General features: G+C 49.2%; 2 protein-coding genes and 1 long non-coding RNA gene across 3 annotated transcripts in view; 1 reads left to right on the top strand and 2 right to left on the bottom strand.

The window, feature by feature from the left end:
• The window catches only part of Syn3 (synapsin III), a 370,475-nt gene that overhangs the window by 193,502 nt on the left and 151,573 nt on the right, over positions 1-25,400 (bottom strand). The window lies entirely within an intron of this gene.
• Positions 1,136-25,400, top strand: part of Timp3 (TIMP metallopeptidase inhibitor 3) — a 52,124-nt gene continuing 27,859 nt past the window's right edge. The window contains exon 1 of the mRNA XM_048356386.1: positions 1,136-1,561. Coding sequence (XP_048212343.1) covers positions 1,441-1,561 — 121 coding nt within the window. The 5' untranslated portion in view covers positions 1,136-1,440. The remainder of the gene's footprint in view (positions 1,562-25,400) is intronic.
• LOC125358957 lies at positions 3,749-4,515 on the bottom strand. The gene is made up of 2 exons (XR_007212465.1): positions 4,463-4,515; positions 3,749-4,342 (listed from the first exon to the last, which is right to left on the bottom strand). It is a non-coding gene; the product is annotated as an uncharacterized LOC125358957 (long non-coding RNA).

The following is a 25,400-nucleotide window of genomic DNA, read 5'->3' as shown; positions in this document are numbered from 1 at the left end:
GCCCAAGTGCTGTCCTTTAGTCTTTTCATTCAAGGCTGGCACTCTACCAATTGAACCACAGCTCTACTTGTGGCTTTCTGGTGGTTAACTGGAGGTAAGAGACTCATGGACTTTCCTGTGGGAGTTGGCTTCAAACTTTGATCCAATGATCTCAGCCTCCTGAGTAGCCAGGATCACAGGCCCGAGCCACTGCCCACCCTCCCACCCCCAACTACTTTTTGCTCTTCAAGTAAGCCCAGGGCCTTTGCCCTTGCTGCTCTCTGCTGGGTGCCCTCTCTCCTGCAGGCTGCTGACAGGGCCGATTCTTCCTGCCCTCCCCTCCATCAAGATGTCCTTCTTTTACTACCCCACGGAAAACAGCCCACTCCTAGTCATTTCTAATCTCTGTCTCTGTTCTGGTTTTTCCATCACACTTAGCCTTGTGGAACATTGCTCTGGGCCCACGTGACTTTCCAGGGTAACAAGAGTTCTGTCTTGCTTACCGGTGTTTGTTGAATGTATTCACAACTTCTTTTGCTCCTGGGGTGAGCTCAGGCAAACACCAATCTCTCCTGAGCCAACTCCAAAGGAAAGATGGCCTCCTCTCACCCAGGGTGGGGGGTGGGTGGGAAGGGAGGGGAGGAGAGAAACAAGGAGAAGGAGAACCATGTTATCTGTCTGGGTCTCTCCCCTCTGTCCCTGCCCTCACCAGAAGAAGTGAGAGGTGGCATTTTCTCATAGCCTCACCTCTGGACAGCAGAAGGGGGGTCAGAGTGGGGTGCAGGGTGGGTGCTAGCTAATTCCAATTGGGCAAGGAGGGCTTGGAGAGAGGATGTAGGACAGAGAGAGGGCGCCCGGTGCCCCTGGAGGGGGGGGTCTCCTCCACGGTAGCGGCGGCTGAAGGCCCCTGGGGCGTGCCCAGCCCACCCACTCGCGTGCCCAAGGCTGCTTTATTCCCTATAAGGAGTTGAACGGTCCGGGCCGGCCCCGCCCCAGGCCCCGCCCCCGGACACGCCCCCTTCGGGGAGTCCGATGAGGTAATGCGGCTCTGCCATTGGTCCATGGGGCGGCTCCGGAGCGCCCGCGGGGGGCGGTGCCCCGCAGCCCCGCGCTATAAAAGCCTGGGCTGGCGAGGGGCGGGCAGCTGGCCGGCTGCGAGCGCCCGGGCTGCTGCTCCGTTCCCGCTCGCTCCTTCTCCCTCACCCGCTACAGCCCGTGTGCCGGCGCCCAGGCAGACTCGCCGCGCCCCTGCCGGTCCCGCTGGGCACTCGGAGGGCAGCCCACCGCAGGCCAAAGTTTCCCCGGCAGGGTCCCCCCCGCCGCTCCCCCGTCCCGGCGACCTCCGTCCCGGCTGCAGCGGCCCCGCCGGCCCGCGCGGCTCTCCACGCGGCGACAACTTCGGAGAAGGCGATCGGCGCTGGGTCCCTGCAGCGGACAGCGGTGGCAGCAGCGGCAGCGGCAATGACTCCCTGGCTCGGGCTCGTGGTGCTCCTGGCTGGCTGGAGCCTGGGGCACTGGGGTGCCGAGGCGTGCACGTGCTCGCCCAGCCACCCCCAGGACGCCTTCTGCAACTCCGACATCGGTAAGCGCTCCTGGGCCACCGGCACAGCCAGTCCCGGGGCTGCAGACTCAGTTTCCTCCGGACGTACACCCAGGGGGAGGAAACACACAGTCTTTGGGGGTGGAGGAGTGCGGGGGAGGGGGGGTGCTGCTTCTTTTGACATCTGGAAAAATGTCCCCATTGGCTATTGAAGGGGTGGGGGGAGTGGGAGAGGGCTCCTCAAAGTTGGAATGTTCACTGAAGTGTTGGGATCTTTAAGTACTTAAGAAAGAAAGTTGCCAGCCCTGTGCGGGAAGAGTTGCAGTTGCGGGAGAAACTTGTAAGTTGTCTCAGTTTGCTTCATCTCTTCCCTTGAAGTCCATTCTTTTGCTTGAGACCCAACCCCTCAGCAGCCTTTCCAAGCAAGTGCTAACCCAGCAGCTTCGTGGGACGGCCAAGTTTGGGTGGATGTAAGAAGGGGAGAAGGAGCTAGCTGGGGAATCTGACTTTCCCCTTGGAGGAGCTGTATCTGTGTGTGTGTGTGTGTGTGTGTGTGTGTGTGTGTGTGTGTGATCATTTATTGCCTAGCTGTGAAAATTCATAGGAAGAAGGATGTGTGGGGATGGGGGGGGGTTCAGAGGTAGAAAATAATTTGTCACCCAAAGAACAAAAATGTCAAGGGTGCTATCATGGTGGCGGTTCCAAAGTGGACTTTTTATGTCTTGATTAGAGACCAAGAAAGAAGTAAAACTGAAGCTAGTTTTAAAGGAGGGCTCTTTATTTTTTAAGTATGGCATGTCCTGGGGGCAGAACTTGTTTAGGAGTATTAGGAACACTTGTGTTTGGTCTAGGATTCCTGGTGTGTGTGCGTGTATACGTGAGCGTGCATGGGTGTGCATTGCACAGTATGTGGGACACAGTCTAGCCACCCTTTGCCTGTGTCAATTCAGAAGTGAAGAATGGAGTGTGTGTGTGTGTTTTAACTATGGTCATAAAGGGAAGGAAATTTTCCACTGGGTCTTGGGTGAGGTACTCAGCAAGTGTGTTGTGGTGAGGAGCCGGGAGGAGGTGGGAGGCTGGCAGGGGGGAGCAGCTGAGGTTGGGAGGGCACTGCTGATGGGCCAGGCCAGTCTAGAAGAAATCAAAGGGGTGGTTGTGGTGAACAGGTCAGCCCAAGTTGGCAGCTGAGGGTGTTTGTGTGACCTGGGGTCACCCTTGTTAGAGGTTTCCTGAGGACCCCCCCTCTTCCAGGCACGCCCTTCTCTCTCCCCAGAGGAGCTTGGTTGGTTCCTGGCTTTGTGGATTGCCTAGAAGGATCCTTTGGGTTGCCCTAGGCCTGGGGAGGTCCTCTTCCCTCTTCTGTGGAGGCCTCCACCCAAATCCCACTTGGCCTTTTCCTCCTTGGTCGCGTTGGTGACATTCTGGCTGGGTCTGGGCTGGCCAGTTCTGATTTTGTTCAGCCAGGCTCACACGCACAGATCAGAAGCTAGCAGGTGGAAAACAGAGTATGTGCACGCACCACAGCCCAAGTCCTTCTCTGCCTGAGAGGAGACTGGGTATTCTGGGGCCTCCTCCTTGCCCAGTGCCCTTAGCTTAGAGGTTCCACCCTGGAAGTCCACCAGGAAAGCCTGGAATTCGGAGCCGGTGGATAGGGCTTCCCATGGGGGCTTCCTGGACCCAGCTGAAGGCTTCTGTTTTTCTGCCTATGGTCCTGCTGGGGGTCTGGAATGCCGCAGACAGGTTCCCGACACTTCTATGATTTCCCCAAGAAATAACTCTTTTTTTTTTTCTTCCTGTTAATAAACTTCCAGAGGAAAGCTTAAGTTATCAAGAAGTACCCAAAGCTCAGAACGTGGGAGGGTGGGGGGAGGGCAGGAAGAGTAGGAGGGGGGGGGGGCAAGAACCCAGAAATGAAAAAATCTTCCACGTTCTGGCACGGATTTGCTTTGCTGGGCCTGGGTTTGGTGCATGCACTAGTGGCAGAGATGAGATAATGCTTTTAAAAATGGGAGGTGTGGGTGTGGGCCTTGGGCTTGCTGACCTCCCGCAGCCTCCACCCGGGCCTGCCAGCAGCAGGCTCCCTGCGGCCTCCAGCAGGTGGCTCCAAACTGTCCCTGCACAGAGCCTTTTGGGTTTCCAATCTGGCTTGAAGTTCTGCCTGTAATCTCCTCAAAAAGGAAAAAAAACAATAACAACAATCCCCAAACCTACCATCATTGCACCCGTACACACTGGATCTCACTTCAAGGTACACAGGACAACCCACCACTTTCCTATTCCAGAACCTTCCCGGTGGTTTTCTCTTCCTGGCTGGGTGCTGTGTTGCCAGGAAGGGCACAGAATGCCCGGCTTGACTCTCTCTACTCCCCCCCCACCCCCTCCCCTTCCCCAGCCTAACCTCTCCTGTCTCCTTATCCACAGGTGTCTTTTTTTCTCCTTTCTTCCCCAAAGCCCAGGGGACCAGCACAGCCTTCGGGGTGAGGAGGAGTTAATAGGTGTTTCTATGGCAACTCTGGGCCCTGCACCCTATCGAAGGGTTTAGGAGAAGAATAAACTACATGCCTGGCTTAGAAAAAGCCCTGTGGGGTAAAGAAAGGAGCTCAGCAGCAGCCAGGACATCTGTGGCCCCCTCCTCACCATGCGGGGCTTCACAACACTTGGACTCTGGAGGGGCAGGAGGAGGCCACTGGAATGAAGGAGGCGGCCTTAGCCAGGCAGGTCCTGCTCTGGAGGCTCCGTCTAGCCCAGGAAGGGATGGGCAGTGCCAAGAGCTTTCTGATAGTTGGCGTGTGTGAGTGTGTGTGTGTGTGTGTGTGTGTGTGTCTGTGTGTCTGTGTGTTTGCAGGGAGTGTAGGGTTTGTGGAGATGTTCACTTCCAGGAAGCAATGGGCCTGTGGAATGGAGGGTCAGGGCAGCCCTTGAGGATGGCCCTGGGTATCTGACGAGTGTGTGTTTTCATGTTCCAGTACTGGGGCTTGAACTCAGGGTTTGGGTGCTGTCTCTCAGTGTTTTTGTTCAAAGCTGGCAATTCATAATGTAATCCACATCTGTACTTCCCTGGCTTTTTGCTGGTTAATTGGAGGTAAGAGTCTCATGGATTTTCCTGCCCAAATTGGCTTCGAACCTCAATCCTCAGACCTCAGCCTCCTGAGTGGCTAGGATGACAGTTGTGAGCCACTGGTGCCCGGCTCTGAATTGTTTTGGCGGGGGCCAGTGCCAGTGGATTCTTTCAGAATCAGGTCTGAGATTGTGGCTGTTGCCAAGAAGCTACTTTCAAAGAGACGAAACCCATTCCCTCTCCCGCACACTCATGTCTCTGAAGGGAAATGAAGGATTCCGTGCGAAAGAAAAGCCAGCCACTGCGTGGGGGAAGGGGCCCGAGCTCCCAGCATCCTGGGACTCTTGGGAAGAGAAGGGCTACTACTTTTGGACTGGAGGAGGAAAAAGGTCATCTCAGGCCTCTTCTGGGTACAAGTATTTCACATTCTATCTACCTAGCAATCTTTAAGAGTAGGTAGAGCACCCATTGTTCCGATGGAAATATTGAGGCTGAACGCAATGATGCTTATTACCCAAGGCCAACACATCGTGGGGTTTTAAGACTGTTCCCTTCCAGTGGGGACAATTGGGGCTTGTCAGAGTAGCTACCCAGTCTGTGTAATAGAGGGCTGGGGAGGAAAGCCAGGGAGTAGATGGGTCCTCCCTGGAGAAGTTGCCCTACTTACAGTTCTGTATCCCTTTCACACACCCTGGGCAGATAAGGCTAGGAAGTAGCAGGGAAGGGGCTCTGGTGGAGAGATTTTTGTTTGTTTTGCTGGAACAGCAGGAGCTATTCAGCTGCTGTTGCTGAATGGCACATTCCAACAGGTTCATTAATGAAAAACAAAAACAACAACACAGTTCTCCATTGCCTTTAGCTTTTACTGTTCCAGCCAGTATGGACCACGAGGCCCCTTCTTCCAGCCTTTGTTATAGTCAACTCCTGGGTGGCCTGGAGAGGCAGTGTGAGGTGGTGGAAAGGCCATGGGGAGGGCAGAGCTGGGCTAAGATCCTTCCTCTCCTGCTGGCTGGCTCATGCGCTCAGGCACATTAATGGAAGTCATTAAGCTTTAGCTTACTCTCTTTATAAAATGGCATGAATAACTTGTGCCATTGTGGGTCCTTTCTCCACACTTTTAAAATTATAAGTATTTTGTATGTAAATAGTTATCCATCTACCTATCCATCCACTTACCCACCCATCCATCCACCCATCCATCCATCATTTATCCATAGGCATCTCTCTTACTACCTACCTGTCCATTATTTCTCTCTCTCCTCTGTCTCTTTCTCTCTCTTTCCCTCCCTCTTTTGCTCTCTCTGCATTCCACATCCACATTCATCCTACCTCTACTGAAAATCAGAGAAGTCCTTTTGGATCACTGCCTCTAATTCTAGCCCCAGCTCCCCTTCCGTTCCTCTGAATCCTATTTCCATACATAGATAACCATAGAAAATGCACAGTACCTTCTCCCCTTAGAAACCTGAGCAGTAGAACACCACAAATAATGTTTACGAGGTACAAAGACTACAGATAGTATGCTGCCAGTTTTCATCCAACAACTTGCAGCTGAGGTGTTCCCCAGTTAACATATGCGTAAGTCAACTTTATTTTTTATGTACAGAATTCCATAAAACTCCATTCTAAACTATAGAACACCATTCTAAATAATCACTGTGCATTAGCTCAATTAATTCTCTCCATGTAGGTGGCAGATGTGTTATTGTCATCTCTGCTTTACAGCTAGGGAAACTGAGGCTCAGAAAAATGAGGTCATTTGTTCAAAGTTATCCAGAGGGGAAGAAACAGAGTCTGCATTTTTAACTGATGTAGCCTGGCTCGAAGATATATCTACCTGCTATACTTTCTATTTTACTGTATCCTGTCATATAGGTTCAATGTCCTATTATATAAGTATAATGATATGCTGTCTTTATAAGTATACTGTACCATATTTAGCTCCCCTCTACAGAGGGACATTTAACTTTCTGACTTATAGTCCTTACACGGGCACAGAAACAAACAGCTATTGTGCAGTCCTGTTGTTCCTGGGTATAGCTATTTCCCGACAGCAAAGATGCCACTTGAGTGATTGGACATAAGGTATGTGCACTTCAGGTTTCAGTGGTTCCTGTCAGTTTGCCCTCCAGCTGGGCTGTGTGCACAGTTCCTTTCCGATATACACCATGGAGGGATGGAGGACTATTACAGCCCGGTGCTTGAGTTACTTCCAGCCTTCTCTCAAATAGGCAAACAATTTAGAATTTTTATTGACTTTTCTGAGGATTTTTTTTTCTTCTTCTTGCTGATGCCCTTGTCTCTTTGAAAGGGAGCAAAACAAGAGGCCATTTAGTCCAAGCTAATGGGATTCTTTTCATACAGATGGCAGGGCTTAAGTGCCAGCTTAAAAATGGAAAAAGCCTAGGTCTTTGACTTGTTGAAGTTTGGAGTGATTCAAAAGTCGGAGATGGCTTTTAGGCTATGCTTTTCATCATGAGCAGAAGGTGTTGTGTTGTACGAAGTTGTCTGATCTTGGGGTTTAGCATGAACCTCAGGTTTAAAAATATATACATAAACACCAACGCACAGAGTTTTGCTTTCTGACTCAAAGACGTCCACCAACGGGGCTCTCATAGTGGCAGCAAGAGGATTCACCCCTTTACCTCCTTGCAACTTGTTGCTTAGATGGGGAGTGGTGGAATAGTGTGAGGAGGGTGGTGGATTTCTAAGACTGAGGCAGGGTGGGGGTCCAACCCCAAAAGACCCTGGGGTCTTGTCATTGGTGGGAGCTGGCTTAAGAGAGAATTCCGCTGTCTGCAGATTCTCGGGGGTAAAGTGTCATAAATGGCATTTACAAGAGCCAGAATGGACCCCGGCCTACCTTTTCCTTCCCGATTTCATCACTGGCCCTCGTTTCCCACTGGCTCTTGGCCTGTGTCCTGCCGTTGCTTCGTACACTCTCCTTAGCTTCTCCTTCTTCATGTCTTGCTTGGTCCCATTTTCCTGCCCACTACTTGGCCTTGGCACAGAAGAGCTATCACACCTTGCCCCAATTTTAAACCTGTTCCAACACACCATCTGTGGTCAAAGCCAGAGTCTCTCAAGCTGCATGGGAAATTCCCAGAAGGCACCATTCCTGGTCTGGGAGCCATGTGTGTGAACCAGAGGGATAGAGCTCAACCCCTCTGATGGGGGAGACACCGGCTCCGCTGCCTCCATTGCTTTGGTAAGTCTGGTTCTATCTTCTTGATGGATGTAATCGCCTACACCTTCCAGGGAAAGAAGTGAGGATTTCTGCATTATCATTCTAGTCAGCCATTACCAAATATAGTCATCAAGGTTCACGTATGACGCTCCAGGCCTTCCTTGCCTGTCAGTCCTTCCTTGCTATAGACCTGAAGAGGTCCAACTATCTGCCCGAGGTAACACCACTAAGAAACAAGTCTGGCTAGAATCTGAATGTGCTCAGTCTGTCACCAAAACTTGTATCACATATAAATCAGAGAGGGTTCCACCCCTTCTGCAACTTCTGCTCAATAGTCTTTGATCCCCACTGTTGAGCCTGCCCAGTATGCTTCTCCAGGAGAGAGCTAGCCTCTCTAGCATCTGCCTCCCCTGTTGCCTCTGTTCTGTGATTTGTCATCAGTTCTGGGATTCCAAGGAAACCAAGTCCCACACATCTTATGTCTGACTCCTTGTCCAGTGCTCTTGCTCCTGGTTGAGCCATTCCCCCCAGCCTCTTCAACACCAAGCAGCATTTGTAGAAAAATGAACTTGCCTATCCAATGGATTCCATTATTAGTAACAATCAGCCCAGTGCCCGAGTTACTTCCAGCCTTGAATATGAATTTACTAACAAACTGTTGATTATTAGTTTACTAACAAATAAGCTGGCATGGTATTTATGCCTGTAATCCTAGCTACTTGGAAGGCAGAGATTGGGAAGGGTGGGTTTGAAGGCCAGCCAGCCTTTACCCAATGTTAGCAAGACTCCATCTCAGCCATTAAAAGTTAGGTGTTGTGGTATATGCCTGGCATCTTAGCTATGTGGAAAGCCTACCTAGAAGGACCGTGGTCTAGGCCAGTCCAGTCAAGAGCACGAGACCCTACCTGAAAAAAATTACAGCAAAAAGTACTGAGTATATGGCTCAAGTGGTAGAACATTGGCAAGTGTGAGACCCTAGCTTCAGTCCCTAGTAAATGAAAAACAAACAAGCTGGGTGCTGGTGGCTCATGCCTGTAATCCTAGCTACTCAGGAGGCTGAGATCTGAGGATCACAGTTCTAAGCCAGCCGGGGCAGGAAAGTCCAAGACATTCTTATCTCCAGTAAACTACTCAGAAAAAGCCAGAAGTAGTGTGGTGGCTCAAGTGGTAGAGCACTAGCCTTGAACACCGAGTGGTTGAAGGACAGCACCAAGGCCCCTGAGTTCAAGCCCCAGGAGTGGCAAAAAACAAAAACCAAAACCATGTTTAGAATAGAAAGTCACTACAATACTAGCTGGTCATTACTTGGACATAATTAGCTAATAAGATAACTGATGGCAGTGCAGAGCTTGTGCCTGGGAAGCGTGGTCACCCATCCTTGGGTGACCGGTGGTGTGATTTGCCTTGGTGTACTGACATGCCGAGAAGAGCTCAAGGGCTCCTTAGTAAGCATCTGGAGAGCATGTTTTCATGTCAGACAGATCTTCGGTCTATCATGTCTCTCCTCTGGGCAGCTCCCTAGCCCCCGATGCTTGTTATCATGGTGATACCACAGGACTGGCAGAGGTTGGGATAAATCCTCTTTCCCAGATGTGACCTGGGTTCAGGGCCTCATTTTCCTGTGTTCATCTCTGTGGGCCTCAGCAGAGAAAGACTTGGTTCTCGCTAAAAGGATTCACTAAGAAGCATCTGACAGGAGGCCCTAAGGCATCTATATCCAGCTGTAAAGGTCCTAAGAGGTCTTTTTTTGCTCATTTGCTAAAAAAAAAACAACCAATATGAGTATGAGTGTCTGCAGCTGCCGAGAGGGGCCGGAAGAAGCCATCTGTGGGGCCGAGATGGCCTGTCGGTCACAGAAACGGACAGTCCATACACCAATTCATGCTCATGTAAACCTTATTACCTAGTTCGTGTGGTTCAGACACAAAAGGCTTTGGAGTGTTGCCAGCCAGGCCTGTACCCCAGCCTGTGTAGAGGCAAGGGAAGGAAAACTATGTGCTCTGGCCTCAGAGGGCCCAAGGTAAAGTTCAACTGGTAGAGAACATCCCTGGGTGATGGAGGGGGCTGGGGCTAGGGAGGTATGGGGCTAGGGGACTCCTGAGCATAGCAAACTTCTGGGACCAGAGATGCTCAGTATTACCAAGCAGTTTTTACCTCTTCCAAGCCTGCGCTGCCCAGCTGCCTACAAAGAAAGGCCTTTCATTGAGAACTTGCAGGGGTTCTTCAATCCCTGGATTACAGCGTGGGAAACGCAAGGCCTGCCAGGTGGCTCTGACTTCTTGAGCACAGAGCTGCATGACCAGAGGTACATGGCTTATGGGTGTGTGTGTTTCACCTGTTAGGAAGGGGTAGTTGCCCTTTTTATTTTATTTTTCCTGGTCCTAGGGTTTGGACTCAGGGCCTGGGTGTTGTGTGCTCAAGGCTAGTGCTCTACCACGTGAGCCACAGTACCACTTCCGGCTTTGTCTGAGTAGTTTATTCGAGATAAAAGTCTCGTGGACTTTTCTGCCTGGGATGGGTTTGAACCGTGATCCTCAGATCTCAGCCTCCTGAGTAGCTGAGATTACAGGCATGAGCCACTGCTGCCCGACTAGGGCTGCCTTTTGACTTTGACTTGATCATCATGGATAACCTCACAGCCTCCTAGATTTGGAAACCTGGTAGCTTCTGTGAGCTCTGCTCCAGGAGGCTCTTTGGTCTTGGTTATCTCATTTGTGAAAGGAGAATTGATTGTGTGTCTTTCCACTGGTTTGATGATTGCATGAAAGAATTCATGGAAAAAGTTAGTACAGAATTTGCCACACAAGCATTGTCATCATTAGTGTTGTTAGCAGAGATAGTATTCTCACTTTGTTTTTGGTGAGGAAATAGGACTGTTAGGGTCGAAGGGACAATTGTAGAGTTGATACCTCTTCCGCTCTCCGCCAATCCAGGGATTCCCACTTTGTCATACTACTTTCTTTAGGGCACAGGAACAAAACAGCATAGTTCCTTCCCTATTCAGAGCTTCACAAAGTTCATAACCCTTCACACTGTAGTCTTAAGTCCCAATGTGATCATGCGATTTGATGATTACCACATCCAAAATGAGAAGCAAAGTGGCATGTGTGTGTGTGTGTGTGTGTGTGTGTGTGTGTGTATGTAGGGAGTTTTTATCATGTAATGATGTCCACATTCCATTTTTCTGTAGCATGGTGGCTCAGCCCTACAGCTGATGCATGGATTAGAGCCCAGGACTTCTGAGAACAAATCTACCACTCTTCATGCATCTGGTACTGTCCTTCTGTCTTTAGGTAGCACATTTACCTCTGATAGCCAAGAGCAGCAGGGGGTCAAATGGAGGGAGCTCCAGCAATGGACTGGTGATAGATACCAAACTTGGATGACTAGTTGATATTTCCTGTTCTCGTCCCTTCTTAGGCCCAAGGGATGCAATGCCATGCACTGGATGGGGGAGCAAGTCTCCATGGAGGAGACTTGCACTCTATTGCAAGTGCCAGCGACTCTGCAGTCACCTTGTGATGGCCTCCTCCCAGGGTTTTGGTCTCTTCTCTGTTGAAGGGAAGGATTGGCTCTGTGTTGTGCACACACTTTTTCCTGTCACATAGATTTTACTGGTGGCTTACTGGATGTCAGGTGTTTCTGGCTGAAGTCTCCCTTGGAAATGCATCTCTAGTCTAGCAGAATAACCTGCACTTACATCTGCCAGCGATTCCCTTTAGGAGAGATCGCCATTAGAAACACTGTCTATTAAGACCAGAGCCAGGACTACTGAGGCTGTGAAGGTGGATGAGGACTCTGATGAAATGGAACCTCTCATGAGCTGAGATGCTTTGTCAGATGACTAGTGTGGCCACCAGACTTGCGGTTGGAGCAGAGCTGGCCTGTCAAGCAAACAGCAACCCTGCAGACCGAATCAATGGCTAGAGCTCACAGTCAAGGTCACTTTTAGCATCTGTCATTAGCTGTTGGAGCCCTGGTAAACACCATTTTATAGAAGCTGATGGGATTCACATCCATCAGAACGAACCCTGCCTAGCCCACAGCCTTAACAGAGCACCGAGCCCTTGCTTATTCCGCAGATCTGGTTAATAGCTAGTTTCAAACATTTTCTGTAGCTGAGCTGACTCCTCTCCTGGAAGAAGATGATGTTGGGCTGAGGGCCTTTAGTTAAGATACCACCCGTGATCTGATGGAACCTTTGCTCCCCTGCGTGGGGACCTGAGCCAAACACATGGCTCTCTGTCACAAGCCCCTCTCCTCCCCAGCATTAGACAGAATTTCCCAGAGATTTTTTTTAGGATAAACAACCTACCCAAGGATAGAAATCTGGGGCTCTCGGGGGGTATAGTCCTAGGCAAAGGAGTAAAGAAAACCTTACTCCTGCAGCGGACAGATGGGTATGGGCCCCGTGGCACTCTGATTGATTCTCTTTGGGCTTGGGTTTCCTCAGTGGGCATCTAGGCCAGGCCACAAACCTATTTGCCTATGGGGCTAGCCACAGAAGCTGAATATTTCCATAGTAAACATATTGGAATAGTACTCATATGTATATATGTGTATGCATATACACATATATACATATATACATAATAAAATGTATGTGTATGGTTCCTTAGTCTCTTATTTTCCTACTTTGGGGGGGGATAATGTACTAAATTTTATTATCAGAGAAACAATAAAATATATGTCAAGGATGAGACCAGAGGCCCTCATCTTTGGCGTTGGAGTTATGAAGGAAATAGGGAGTGGTGGTGATTGTGGTGAATTGGAGAGTCCATGTCCATATCTCGCTCTAGTCTGTCAGGCTATGGGGCCAGTGTTGTCACATTTCTGGATTCTGTGGATAAGCTAGAAATCCAAAATTGTAGTGTGAATCTTGGAGTTGTCAGTGCAGTGAAAAAGGAACAGACACATACACATGCATGCACATGCACACACACACATACACACATGCAAATCAAATATGTCCCTAGGCTAGACTCAGCCAGATGGGTTGCTAATTTTCTGACATCAAGTCCAGATATTTAAAATTTTCCTTTGGATCCTTGGATCTCTGACTATGAACAAGGCCATTGTTGTTGTTGTAGTTAAAGCATAACAATGACCCTAAGGACTTTGTACCTTCTGCAGTTTCTGAGGTGGTTGAATACACAGATGTTGGACTGTCTGGCTCCAACCTCGGACTCCTTAATTGCTGGCTGCATGGTTTGGGGCAAGCAGTCCCTTCCTCCCTGCCTCGTTCTTCCTGCATGTGTGCAGTAGAGCCTCTCAACCTCAATTCCCTGTGATACTGGAAATAAAAGGCTTGGCACATTGCCTGACATGTAGTAAGGGCTTGACAAATGCCAGCCATCATAGTATTCTGACTCAATATTCTTGTCTCTCCCCACATGGAGCTGAGTCTTGCTTGTTGCATGCAATGGGTAAGGATGTCTGAGAAAGAGAGACAGCTTTTCAGGCAACAGTGGATTCACCTCTGTGTGTGTGTGCTTGTGTGTGTGGGGGAGAGAGAGACAGACAGAGAGAGAAAGAGAGACAGACAGACAGAGAGCAAGGGCTAGGCCAGCATATTAAACAGTGGTGATTACCTTGGCAAATATGAGAGCCATCACCCATCCTATCTTAACAACAGACAACAGGAAAGGCAGGAGATGGCTATGAGAGTCAGAGCAGAGATTTGGAATTCAGGGGTTGAACTGAGTGCCAGTGCCACAGGGTACCCCCGCAGCTTGATGCATTTCATCTCTTTGGGCCCCTTTAAGCCTGAGGACATTCCTGGAGTCGCCGAAGACCCAGTGCCCCACCTGTTAATATCTTGTTAACATCTGGGTTTTATTTTGTTTAAAACGCTTACTCTAAATAGTTCAGATTCCTTCTGCCACCCCCTTTGAGAAGGGGTTCCCTAGGGATGCTCACAAGCAGAGAGCCAGAAAAGGAAAGAAAACCTAGATCAGCTCCGGCCAGGGGAAATAGCATGAGCCTTACATGCAACTTTACATTGTCTCACAGTCACTTTATAAAAAGTTAAAAAAAAGCACAAAATGAATTTTAATATTATATGTAACCTAGCCAGGCCCTGATGGCTCATGCCTATAATCCTAGCTACTCAGGAGGCTGAGATCTGAGGATCGAGGTTCAAAGCCAGCCCAGGCAAGAAAGTCCGTGAGACTCTTATCTCCAGTTAACCACCAGAAAACTGGAAGTGGCGCTATGGCTCAAAGTGGTAGAGTACTAGCTTTGAGCAAAAGAGCTCAGGGACAGTGCCCAGGTCCAGAACCCAAACCTTACGACTGACCAAAAAAAAAAAAAAAGAAATTACATATAACCTAATATATCTGAAATACAGGAATGTCTTTCACCATGCAATCAGTTTAAAAATTATTTGTGACACTTGACAATTTTTTTTATAATCAAGTTTTGGAAATCCAGTATGTGTCCTATGTGCAGCTTATCTGGGTTGTAACTCGGGACATTTGCTAACTGGCATCTGGGCCAGGGCCGCCATATTGACCGGAAGCACAAGCTCAGGTGGTGTTTCCTGTTCTTGTGATCTGCACACAAAGAGGGGAGAAGCTGGAGAGATATTGGGGCCAACCAGACTCAGAGGCTACTGACTCAACTGTGCTGCTCCCAGGACAGGGAGGTCAGGCACGATGGCCTTGGAGAAGTTAAGATGTACATAGAGCTGGAAGCCAAATAATAGCATTTGATAATATTTAACATATGGAGCCATTACTGTGGACGTACACATTTGTATGAATCACTACTGATGCTGTATCTCCACCAATAACCCCTCAGGAAATAAGTACTTTTAAGTGTGTGTGTGTGTGTGTGTGTGTGTGTGTGTGTGTGTATGTTGGTACCAGAGCTTGAACTCAGGGCTTTGAGGCCTTGGTCGGCTTTGTTTGTTATGACTGGCACTCTACCACTTGAGTCACACCTCCAGTGTGGCACTGTGATTTCTAATCTGAAGATGAAGAGACCTATATCTAGAGGAATTTGACATTAAAACACTATCTGTTTCTGTGTCTGTCTGTCTGTCTGTCTGTCTCTATCTATCTATCTATCTTAGTGCCGGTTCTGGGGCTTGAACTCAGGGCCTGGGCACTGTCCCATACCTTTTCCTGCTCAAGACTGGTGCTCTGTCACTTGAGCCACACCTCCACTTCTACCATTTTGCTAGTGAGTTGGAAATAAGAGTCTCATGGATATTCCTGTCTGGGCTGACTTTCAACTGTGATTCTCAGGTCTCAGCCTCTTGAGTAGCTAGGATTACAGAGATGAGTCCCTGATGCCCCACTAGCACAAATATTTATTAGCCGTCTGACATTCATGCACTCATATACACAAGTTCTATTATTTCCTGTACATCTATGTGTTAGGAATTACCACTGTAGTCACCACCCTCCCACTCTACAATGACAGCACAGAGGCTGAGAGAGGCCAGGCAACATGTGTAATATGGGGTGCATGATGGAGCCAGGGCTGGAACCCGGGGTCTGCCCCACGGTGCTCCTGCTTGTACACTAGCAGATCTGGCATGGGAGCTGGGAGGTCTTCTCCCTGCCCCCACTATGCTTTCTGCGTCCCACTGTTCTCAATCCGCAGCCCTTTCTGCGTCTCTGCACTCCTTCCTGAGAAGAACAGAGCAACAGAACAGGGAAGGTCTGGCCTCCGGGACTGCTTAAAGAGTCCCAGCAGAGCAGCAACGATCTCCTCTGATTGGCTGATTCCCAGGGCTGCCCTAGCCCAGGAAGGCTAAATTCTTGGCCAAGCTAAGGAAGCGGGGTGGGAAAGGACACTTGTCCATTCTGCCTTCCTCACTGGGTGAGGCTGGAAAGTGGTATGCGTCTAATTGCAGGAGGTGCTGGTGGCACGGATTAACACTCTCTAAATAGACACTGGCAAACCAAGAATAGCTCGGCTGCCTGGAAATTGATGGGTAGGCCTGACCATAGGCCATCACACTTAGTAGGTGCTCAATAAATGTGATGAACCCCAGAAACAAGCAAATACAGACAATGGGTCCCTGGAGGAGCCCTTGTCCACTTATACTGTTCTCTGTGTTCAGAGCACTTCAGACAGGGGTGGTTTGAGGGGCTTATGAAGGCTGGAGACCTTGTCATTCCACCAGACATTTTCTTATATTTTGTAGTCAGGATGCTAGGGGAAAGATGAGTTCCCTGGGGTGGTGTTTCCCTTCTCCCTGACATGTTCCAGCTGCCCTGGAAGTCAGGTCAAGAGGATTCTTTGTTGCCCAGTCATCAAGACTTGACTATTCCTTAGAGCTCTGGAGCCTCCTCATGTACCATCTCCACCTGGTAGTTCTCCAACCCTGAGCCCTGCCCTCAGCGGCCTTCTGAGCCTTCGCTGGGAAGAGTGGAGGTGCCCTTCCCTGACAGAAATCCAGCAGGCCCCAGGAGAGGCCTGAATCAGGTGAGCTGCGAGGACAGAAGCCGGCAAGGGTTCTTTACAAGATGTCCTAAAGCTCAGTGTTTCCTAACAGTATCTCGGTATAGTCCATTGTCTCCCAAACATATCTAGCCAAGGAACTGATGTTTTCCGAGGATACTGCCCAGATGCGGATCCTGAAGATCTTTCCTAGCTTTACAGCTACACCAGCGTTCAGGAATCCTTCCTATGCCCTGGGCTTGCTTTATCATCGGTCTTGTCTTGGACCAATTTGGGCTCTACATCAGACTTTTAAAAACATTTTTTAATCCTCATGTGTTGTCAGCCTTCTGTCACTGTGATAAACTACCTGAACAGACCTACTTAATGAGAGAAAAGGTTTAACTTAGCTTACTGTTCAAGAGGCTTCCGCCCCTAGTCTCTTAGGCCTGTGGCTTTGGGCCTGGGGCAGCACCTTGTACCATGGGGGGAGTGGGTGGTGGGGGAGGCCCATCACTTTATGGTATCTGGGAGACCATAAAGACAAGGAACAAGAGGCCAGGGGCCCTCAGTTCCCTTTGAGGGCATGACCTCAAGGACCTAGGAACCTAAGAGGTTCCACCTCTTTAAGGTTCCAACAACTTCAAGAAAGTCAAACTGAGGACCAAGCCTTTGGTGTGAGGGAAAGCACTGCTGAGTTTTAAGTCCAGCAGAGAGATGTTCAGAGAGACACATGGAGATGGACCCCGGTCCCCTCATTACCTGAACTTCAGCCACGGTCAGCATAGCTCCATCCCTAGGACTGTGTGAGGAGATCTGATTGAAGCTACACATACAAGATTCTAAGCAACGCCTGGGCACTGGTGGCTCACCCTTGTAATCCTGGCTTCTCAAAGAGGCTGAGATCTGAGGATCACGGCTCAAAGCCAACCCAGGCTAGAAAAGTCTCTGCGACTCCTATATACAATTCACCAGCAGAGAGTCAAAAGTGAATGAGTGACTCAAGTGGCAGAGCACTAGCCTTGGGCAAAAATGCCAAGTAAGAGCCTGAGATCTTGACTTCAAGCCCCCCGCACCCCTGCCCATACCAGCATAAACATATACACAAATAAAACCAAAGGGAAAAAAAAAAAGCAGAGAGGTATTTTTGATTTCAGGATGCTCAGACACGGTCCCAAAGGCCATTAATAATCATAAGAACAGCTGCCTTAGAGAATCACTGAGTTGTGTTTTAAGAGCAAACAAAACAACCCACCTGACCTAGCTTGAACCCAAATCATCTATGGGTAATGGCTTCGCCAATTCAGCAGTGGCTTGGGCTGTTTCAGTGGGTGTTCTGCTTCTGTCCACACGGGATGTGGGGTGGCCAACAGGGATTGTACTTCTGTGCATAGTGTGTTATTCTGGGTAAGTCATCTCCTCAGAGGCCTTTTTTGTTTTCTTTTGCCAGTCCAGGGGCTTGAACTCAGGGCCTGGGCACTGTCCTTGAGCCTCTCTGTACTCTAGGCTAGCGCTCTACCACTTGAGCCATAGCACTACTTCTGGCTTTTTCTGAGTAGTTTCTTGGAGATAAGAGTCTCACAGACTTTCCTACCTGGGCTGGCTTTGAACCACGATCTTCAGATCTCAGCCTCCTGAGTAGCTAGCTAGGATGGCAGGCGTGAGCCATTGGCGCCCAGTTCTCAAAGGCCTCTTGATGCTTTGCTGAGAAAATTGGGGTTCCCTTGATCATTCATTCTAGCCTTCGGGATGTTTAAACAGATGAGGGAAGTGACAGAGCAAGGAAGGGCTGGTGGCAGTGAAAGGTGGGGTGTTTGTCCCTGCTTGACACTCCTGCCTGGGCCCCCCACCCCCAAGCTCCTGTACCATCAGCCTCATAGTGAAAGCTGATGTCACGGAGCTTGACCCAGCATGAACCGGCGGCTACGGCTTCTACCTGGGTCTGGAACAGGGGCAATGTCTGGCAAGCTAGCAGCAGGTGGGACTGGAAGTCAGGAGGACCCTTGCCTGAGCTAGGCTGGAAGAGTTCCCTGTCATGAGGCTTTGACTCCACAGGCCAGGCAGGCAGTGGGTTCTAAGCCAGCAGGTCATTTGGCCCGGCTCCCCTCCCTCTCCCCCCCTTCTGTCCCCCCCCCAACTCCCCTCCTTCCTAATTTCCTATTTCCTGCCTCCTCCTCCTCTGACATGCTATAAATAACTCCAAGGCTGGCCTCTGGGCCCAGTATAGGTGACCCAGAGGAAAGTAGAGGGGATGGAGGTAGAGCTGGACCTTGTCACTTGTTGGATGGGGAGGGGGAAGTCACCGGGTTTCAGATTGCTCAGGGTAATTTTGTTTTCTTGTTTCTTTTTTTTTTCCACTGGGGAGTGAGGAAGTGCAAGGCATGAGAGGGCCTGTCCCCTCAGCTCCAGCTGAATTACACCTGAAAAGGAACATGCCTCTCTGCTCCCTGCAGGTCCTGGGGGCCATGTCAGGGCTGGAAAGAGGCTTAGAGAGAAGGCATCTCAGGACACAGAGAGGACAGGGTGCCATGGCCGGCAGGCTCTGAAACCTGCTTCCCAAACCACAGCCCGGCCCCATAAAGAAGGCTGGCTCTTCCTGCCCGTTTCCCCACCCCCCACGTGAAGTCTTGAGGGGCCTCTCCTTCTCAGCAGCGTCATGCGCAGTGTGCTGTGGGCACATCTGCGCCTTACGTGAAGGTTTACTGCGCACCTACGAGGTTCTAAGCACTGAGATCATTAAGAGTGGGTCATGCCTCCATCCTCAAGGGGCTCAGGCCACCGCCCTCACTTGTTGGGGTCTGTGTCCCCGTCTTTGCAGTTCAAGCTTGGGTACCTCAAGAGGCATTATCAAGGGCTTACATTTTCTGCCTCACTTTTTGTTTTCGAAAGGTCACAACACAAAAGGTGGGAGGGGGGCTTTTGTAGCAGCCAATGTGTTGACCTCCTTGGTAGCCCACGGCTTGCCTGCCTTCTGGTTCTGCCCGCAGGCACAAGGAAAGTTTTCACCACTGTCATTGTTTCCTGTTGTATCTGTCTTGTCTATCTAAGAAACCCACTGGTTAGCTGTCTGTCCAATTATTCTAGTACTCAAAAGGATCAGGGCCTTGAAGGGATGTTTTTGGTGGGTGATGCAGGCTGTTAAGACCTAGAAGGGCCACTTTTTTTTTTCTCTTCTGATTCACATAGAGATGTGGTATAAGTACCACTCCTGGCTCAGCAAGAGCTAAGAGTCAGTCCTCCTCCCCATCCTGCTCAGGCCATCTCTGTACCAAAGGCCATCATCACAATCTTTGGGCATAGCCACAAGCCATTTCTCCAGTATTTCCTCGTGTGTGTGTGTGTGTTCGTGTGTTCGTAAGTCCTACCATCTGCCCATCACGCATTCTACTACATCCCTGGTAGGGGCATGTGGCCCATCTGAGCCTGGTATTCAGGATCTATCACACCTGGCTCATGGTGTCTCCCTACTCCCCTCCCTCTCTCCTTCCTTCCTTCCTTTCTTCCAAACTCTGTTTTTGGATTGGAGAAGTTCTCAGAGTCAGCCTGAGATTTTTATCCCAGCTTACACATAGAAAGTCTGGCTTCTCTCTACAACATGCTTGCTTACAGATGGCCAAGGGCCCACAGACTGTTACCAAGACCTGGCTACCTCCAGGATCCAAGGATCCCCAAGACTGAGTGGAGGCCTGGGGTGTGGGATTTATTCTGCAGTAGAGCATCACAGAGGCACAGTCACCGTACATGAAGTCAAAGTCCACAGATGCGGGTTCGTGGAAGGAGGAAAGGGGATGATGGGCTTACATCTCAGACCAGAAGTACTGTTGGGATGATAAAGAGATAGTGCTAATTAGTGCTCACAGTGCTGATTTCATAGATGATGAAGGTTAGGGAGACACACATTAATCTGCCTCAAAAAGTCTCTGAGCCAACTACAAACAACCTGAGAAATCCAGGCCTCTCTCTCTCTCTCTCTCTCTCTCTCTCTCTCTCTCTCTCTCTCTCTCTCTCTCTCTCTCTCTCTCTCCTCTCTCCCCTCATCATTGCACTAGAAAATTCCATATTTCTGAGCTGAAGAATCCTCTTAGTGCAGACATACGGAAACATCACCATGAGATGTGTTATGAAATATAATTAATGTGCATTAATAATGTTCATTAAAAAAAAAAAAACCTGCCCAAGGCTGGTTTGGAAAGACAAGAGGATGAGAAAAAGAGATGAGGGCTTCAAGAGAAACAGGCTTGAGATTGAATCCCAGTGGAGCTGAGGGAGATGGAGCGTTCTGAGCCTTCCTTTTCCCAGCTCCCTAAGGGCAAGGACCCCATTCATCATGCATGCACGGCCAGTGGGGACGTGGGTGGCAGAGGGCCATAGGGACTGACATGCGCAGTAACTGTGATGGACGGGTACTTTCCAATCCGGACCTGTATGTTCTTCCCTCTGACCACCGAGGGGTTCCCAGTGCTCCGCTCACACTGGCGGAAGCCACAGAAGGAGGCAGAGACTAGGAACAGATTCGTCATGAACTGATCAAAGAAAAGGGAATGGCCCCATGAACCTCAAGGCTCTGGGTTTTAGGCTAGGTCTGAAATCACAGGAGAAGTTCTCAAGGGGGAAGGACAAGACAAGTGAAGCTCTTCAGTTGGGTCACCTGGCTGATTGGGAAGGGAGAGAGCCAGCCCCTAGGATTCTTCCAGTGGTTGAATTCCTAGGCCAGTCGTTTACCACTGCCCTCATGTAACCCCTCTGGTCACCATATGCCCCATTCAGTGGAGGGACACTTCTGCAGTCAACAAGAGCCATGCATGGCTGCTGGCACTCAGACTGCCTACTTCCGTCCGTACCTGGGAGAATTTGGAGCCCTTCCCATCTGTCCGTCCATGCTTTCCCTCACCTCCCAGCAGCTGGCTGGCCTGTTGATGCCTTTGGGGATTTCCAGATGATGCTCTGGACTTGGCAGGATGGCGAGGGGAATCCTGGGACTCGGGCTTCTCATCCTCACATGATTGGACGGCTTACTTCTCCACAGGCTGCTGGTGGAAAACAAGTGGTCCCCCACCACACTCAGGAAGGCTGCCTGGTCCTACCCACACAGAGACCCCTCCCCTCCAAATTCACGTCCCTAGCTAGCAATAATCCTTCTACGTGTTCAGTCCAGAGAAATAAGTAGGTAATGCTTTAATGTCTATTGTTTAAATGATGAGCTCTCTCTACATACATCTCTATGTCGGTCTGTCTGTCTGTTTGTCTATCTATCTATCTATCTATCTATCTCCATGAGGGGCCTAGTCCCAGATGCATTTTCTTTTTACTTAGAGCAACTAATTTCTAAAAAAATAAGATACTAATATTTATGTATGCATACATATGTATACCTACACAAATGTCTGCCTTCCTTTGTGCTGACTTCATATGTATATTTCATATGCATATACACATATTCGTGTTTTAAAGAAATTAAGCATATATATGTGAATATGTATATAATCATATATCATTTACATATAAGGAAATAAATATATGGACACACACACGCATAGAGAAAAGTGTGTCTATCTACCAAAATATCAACATGAGTTATCTTTGGGGTGTGGTGTTTTGGATGACTTCAGATTGGGCCACTACTTAATGGAAAATAAAGTTTCATAACAGTGACACATTACTTTCATAATCAGATGAAAAAAACAGTGGTTGGGGGTTGGGGAGGAGGCCTCAGCAGAGCCGGTGCGTTTGGGTCAGAAGGTCCACGGTGAGGAGCCAGCTCAGTCCATCCATGCTGGGCTGCTCCCCTTGGCTTATGGGAGGCTCTAACATCCTGTACTCTCCTCCCTGTGAGCCCCCATTGCTCTTGTGAGTCTGGAGCTGGAGTTCTTCTGTCTCTGAGGCACCTGCTGGGGCAGGGCTCTGCTGCAGGAGATTACTAGAGCGGGTGCTCCTGTTGGAGAACGGGGCAGAGTGCATTTCCTGTGCTTCTCCCTGAATTGGAAGGGCCAGATTTTGTGCCTGGGAAGTTGCCAGAGGGAGTCAAGGGAGGCCAGGAAGCAGTAGGCCCCTCCCTGTCCCCGCTCAGAAGCCGTCTATAAAGCTGGCAAAGGTCCATCCTTTAAAGTGGACCCAAAAGGTAATTACAGGTGAAGGTCCTTTGAAACCTAGAGACATAAAAGTAATGGAGTGATGTCTTATGAAGTCAGCACAAGGCAAGGCAAAAAGTTGTGCTTAAAAATGCAAAAATGCAAAAATAAAAAAGTCCTTCAGCCCCTTTAGGCTAGAGCCCCACCTCCGAGTCACAGCAGAGATCCATCTCTTTCCTTGTTGAGCATTGTCAGCCTGGGCAGCAGAGCCCTGGTAAGGACTGAGCCAGAGGAGGCATGGAAGACGGTCTCATACGGCCTCTTACTCTAGAGCTGTTCTGCCACCCTCAGCAGATCCCGCTCTGCAGCGCACCCAGGCATCAGGAGTGGAGAGAATTACTCTTTCAATTTGTGTCTGTGTAATATGTGCATGGATGTGTGTGTGTTGCCTAATAAAAATCGTTTTCCTTGGTCACTGAGTTCAGATTGTTCAGGGGCAATTTCCCTGTACACATGTACAAGGCAGTTGGCCTTTAGTTTTTCGGATGGTTGTTAGCAGGGGTCCCTTCAAAAGAAACACTGGGTCCCATTTCCTCTGCTTTCGGTGCCTTTCTTTTGCTTCAAGACCCGTGTTGGAGGCAAATGCTTTTGAGGGGGGAAGGCAGTTTGTATTCACTCTCCCTGAAAGGGATGTTCCAGACTTGTGCCGCATACTAAAACTGCCCGTCACAAAAGCAAAGGAGCGCACGCAGAAGGCAGAAAGGAACCTTGTTTGGGAAGGTGGCCTCTGCCAGTGACTTTGTGACATAAATAATTAGGCCCCTAGCAGCCCCACCTGTCCTGGGATGTTGCCTTAGTGTTCGTAACTTTGAACTAGCAGGCTGGGTCCAACGAGGCTGAAAAAGAATCGGAGGAGGATAGATAGGGTTTCTTTCAGGCTTGGTTACCAGCTGGACAGGGGGTGCGGGCGGGAGGATGTGTGTATGCGGGGGGTGGGGCGTTGGGGTGAGCTGTGGGGCCTGAGAAACTGTGTCTGATGCTTTCTCAGTTACACTGAGACCGCTGCAGAGGGGCCTGCTGATGGGGGCAGAGAGTCTGCTGACTTGGAGAGCCTGGCCACTGAAGAACAGGTTGAAAGACAGGCAGGCAATAACCCATGGGTTCATTTGAAACAATCAAGCTTGCCTATGTATATATGTACCCGTGCTTGCATATTATATGTGTGTGTAAATATTTAGCTGCATGTATGCATATGTATACCTAACTACAAACACACAAGGATGTTTATCCGAACTGTTCTGTACACACACACACACACACACACACACACACACACACACAAAGCAAAAACACAAACCAAACCCACAGCTATTCAAAGCAATGAGACAGAGCTTGTATGAATTGACCAAGTTGTACTGGAAGAACCCAGATCAGCAACGAATGTGTTCTTTGTGATTCTGTTGGGGGAGAAAGCATGTCAACAGGTTTATGCCGGCAGAGGAAAAACTCTTAAAGGTAAGGAAAACAGGAAGTATGTTCACAAGCTATGGTAGAAGATATGTATTTCCATCCTATTGTGTAAAATTTCAGGAAATTTTAGTACTCTTTTATCTAGAGGGTAGGCAGTTGAAATCCCAAGAAGTTAATACTTGTTTTTTTGGTTTTTTTTTTTTCCTGAGGCTTGAACTCAGAGACTTATACTCTCACTTAGCTTTTCCCCCAAAGCTGGTGCCCTACCATTTGAACAACACCTCTACTTTTGATTTTTTTTTTCTCATTAGTAGGAAATAAAAGCCTCTTGGATTTGTCTGCTTGGGCTGGCTTTGAACTGGAATCCTCAGATCTCAGCCTCCTGAGTAGCTAGGATTACAGGCCTCCGCCACTGGCACCCCGCTTCATTTTTGTTTTTTTTAATCGGATACTTCCTACAAGCCATTTTGTTAATGATTCTCTTCCCTGAACGTCCTGGCAATTTAAGTGGCGCTTTATTTTTAGCAAGAATAAGATGTCTTGGGTACCTTCGGGCTCCACAGCCACTTATTAAGCCCCGAGGTATCCAATGCTGAGCCCTAGGCCTGTCACTCAGAAGCTGTCTGCAAGCAGCTGGGCAGATTTCGTCATTCTACCTTCTCACTTGATCCCTGAGATAGCTCTAGATGCTGCTATCACAATCCCTCATCCACTTGTGGGAAAACCTACAAAGATTTAAACTCAGGCCTCCAGTCTTCTAGCCAGTGTTCCATACCCCAGCAGAAAGAAGAGGTCTGGGATCAATAATGCTTCAAACCCTTAAGCACTGACTTATGGTGTGTTCTCTTGGGGTGCTAGGATTTTTTTTTTTTTTTTTTGCCATCATTACCCTGGGAAGGAACCACTCCACAATACAAAATCACTAATTAACCAAATCTTCAGCTCTCTTACTCTTTCCTTCCCAGTCCCTACCATGAGGCCAGAGAGATGAATGTTTATGAGGCACTTAGCTAGGGGCTTCGTGTAAAGAGTCAGCTTCTCCACATTGCTGGGTGTTAGCTTACCCCCCCCCCCCCAGTGACACCTGCAGCAAACCACACCAGAGAGCTGGGTGTGGCCTAGACCAAAGTTCCCAGTTTAAATATGTGAATTCATCTGGCCCTGGACAGCTGCATAGCTCAAGTAAGCAGAATCTGCCACCCTACCCCGTTTCCTTGAAATCTATACAGGAATACAGTTCCAGCTAGCTAGCCTGGTGCCAGGCCCTGCAAGCTTCTGCCTGTACAAATGGATTTTCAAACATGTGACAGATCTGTGTACCTCTGCCTGTGCCTCTGGACTTTTCTGGATGTCAGCAGGAATCTCATGTGAGCTTACAGTGACTATCCAGAGGTAGGCAGGGACGGGGTAGCTATAACTATGGTTCCTTCCTTTGCTTTCAGTATTGCCCCCTACAGTCCCTTCTCCAAAAAGAGAAGCCCAAGAGAGCTTTTGAAAAATGTGAGTCACATCTCAGCGATGCCCTGCTCAAAGCTCTCCAGTAGCGTCTCACCTCTTAAGTTCTAGAAAGTTCTATGGGATCTGACCTCTCTCCCTGCTTCTTTCTCATCCTGGAGGATTCAACTCAATGTCACTTTCTCAGAGACGCCTTCTATCCTTTAGCACCTCTTCTCCTGTGCCACCCTCCACCACTCTCTTACCTTT

Source organism: Perognathus longimembris, chromosome 1 (assembly GCF_023159225.1).
Source record: "Perognathus longimembris pacificus isolate PPM17 chromosome 1, ASM2315922v1, whole genome shotgun sequence".
NCBI lineage: Eukaryota > Metazoa > Chordata > Mammalia > Rodentia > Heteromyidae > Perognathus > Perognathus longimembris.
This window is presented reverse-complemented; position numbering and strand designations above follow the sequence as displayed.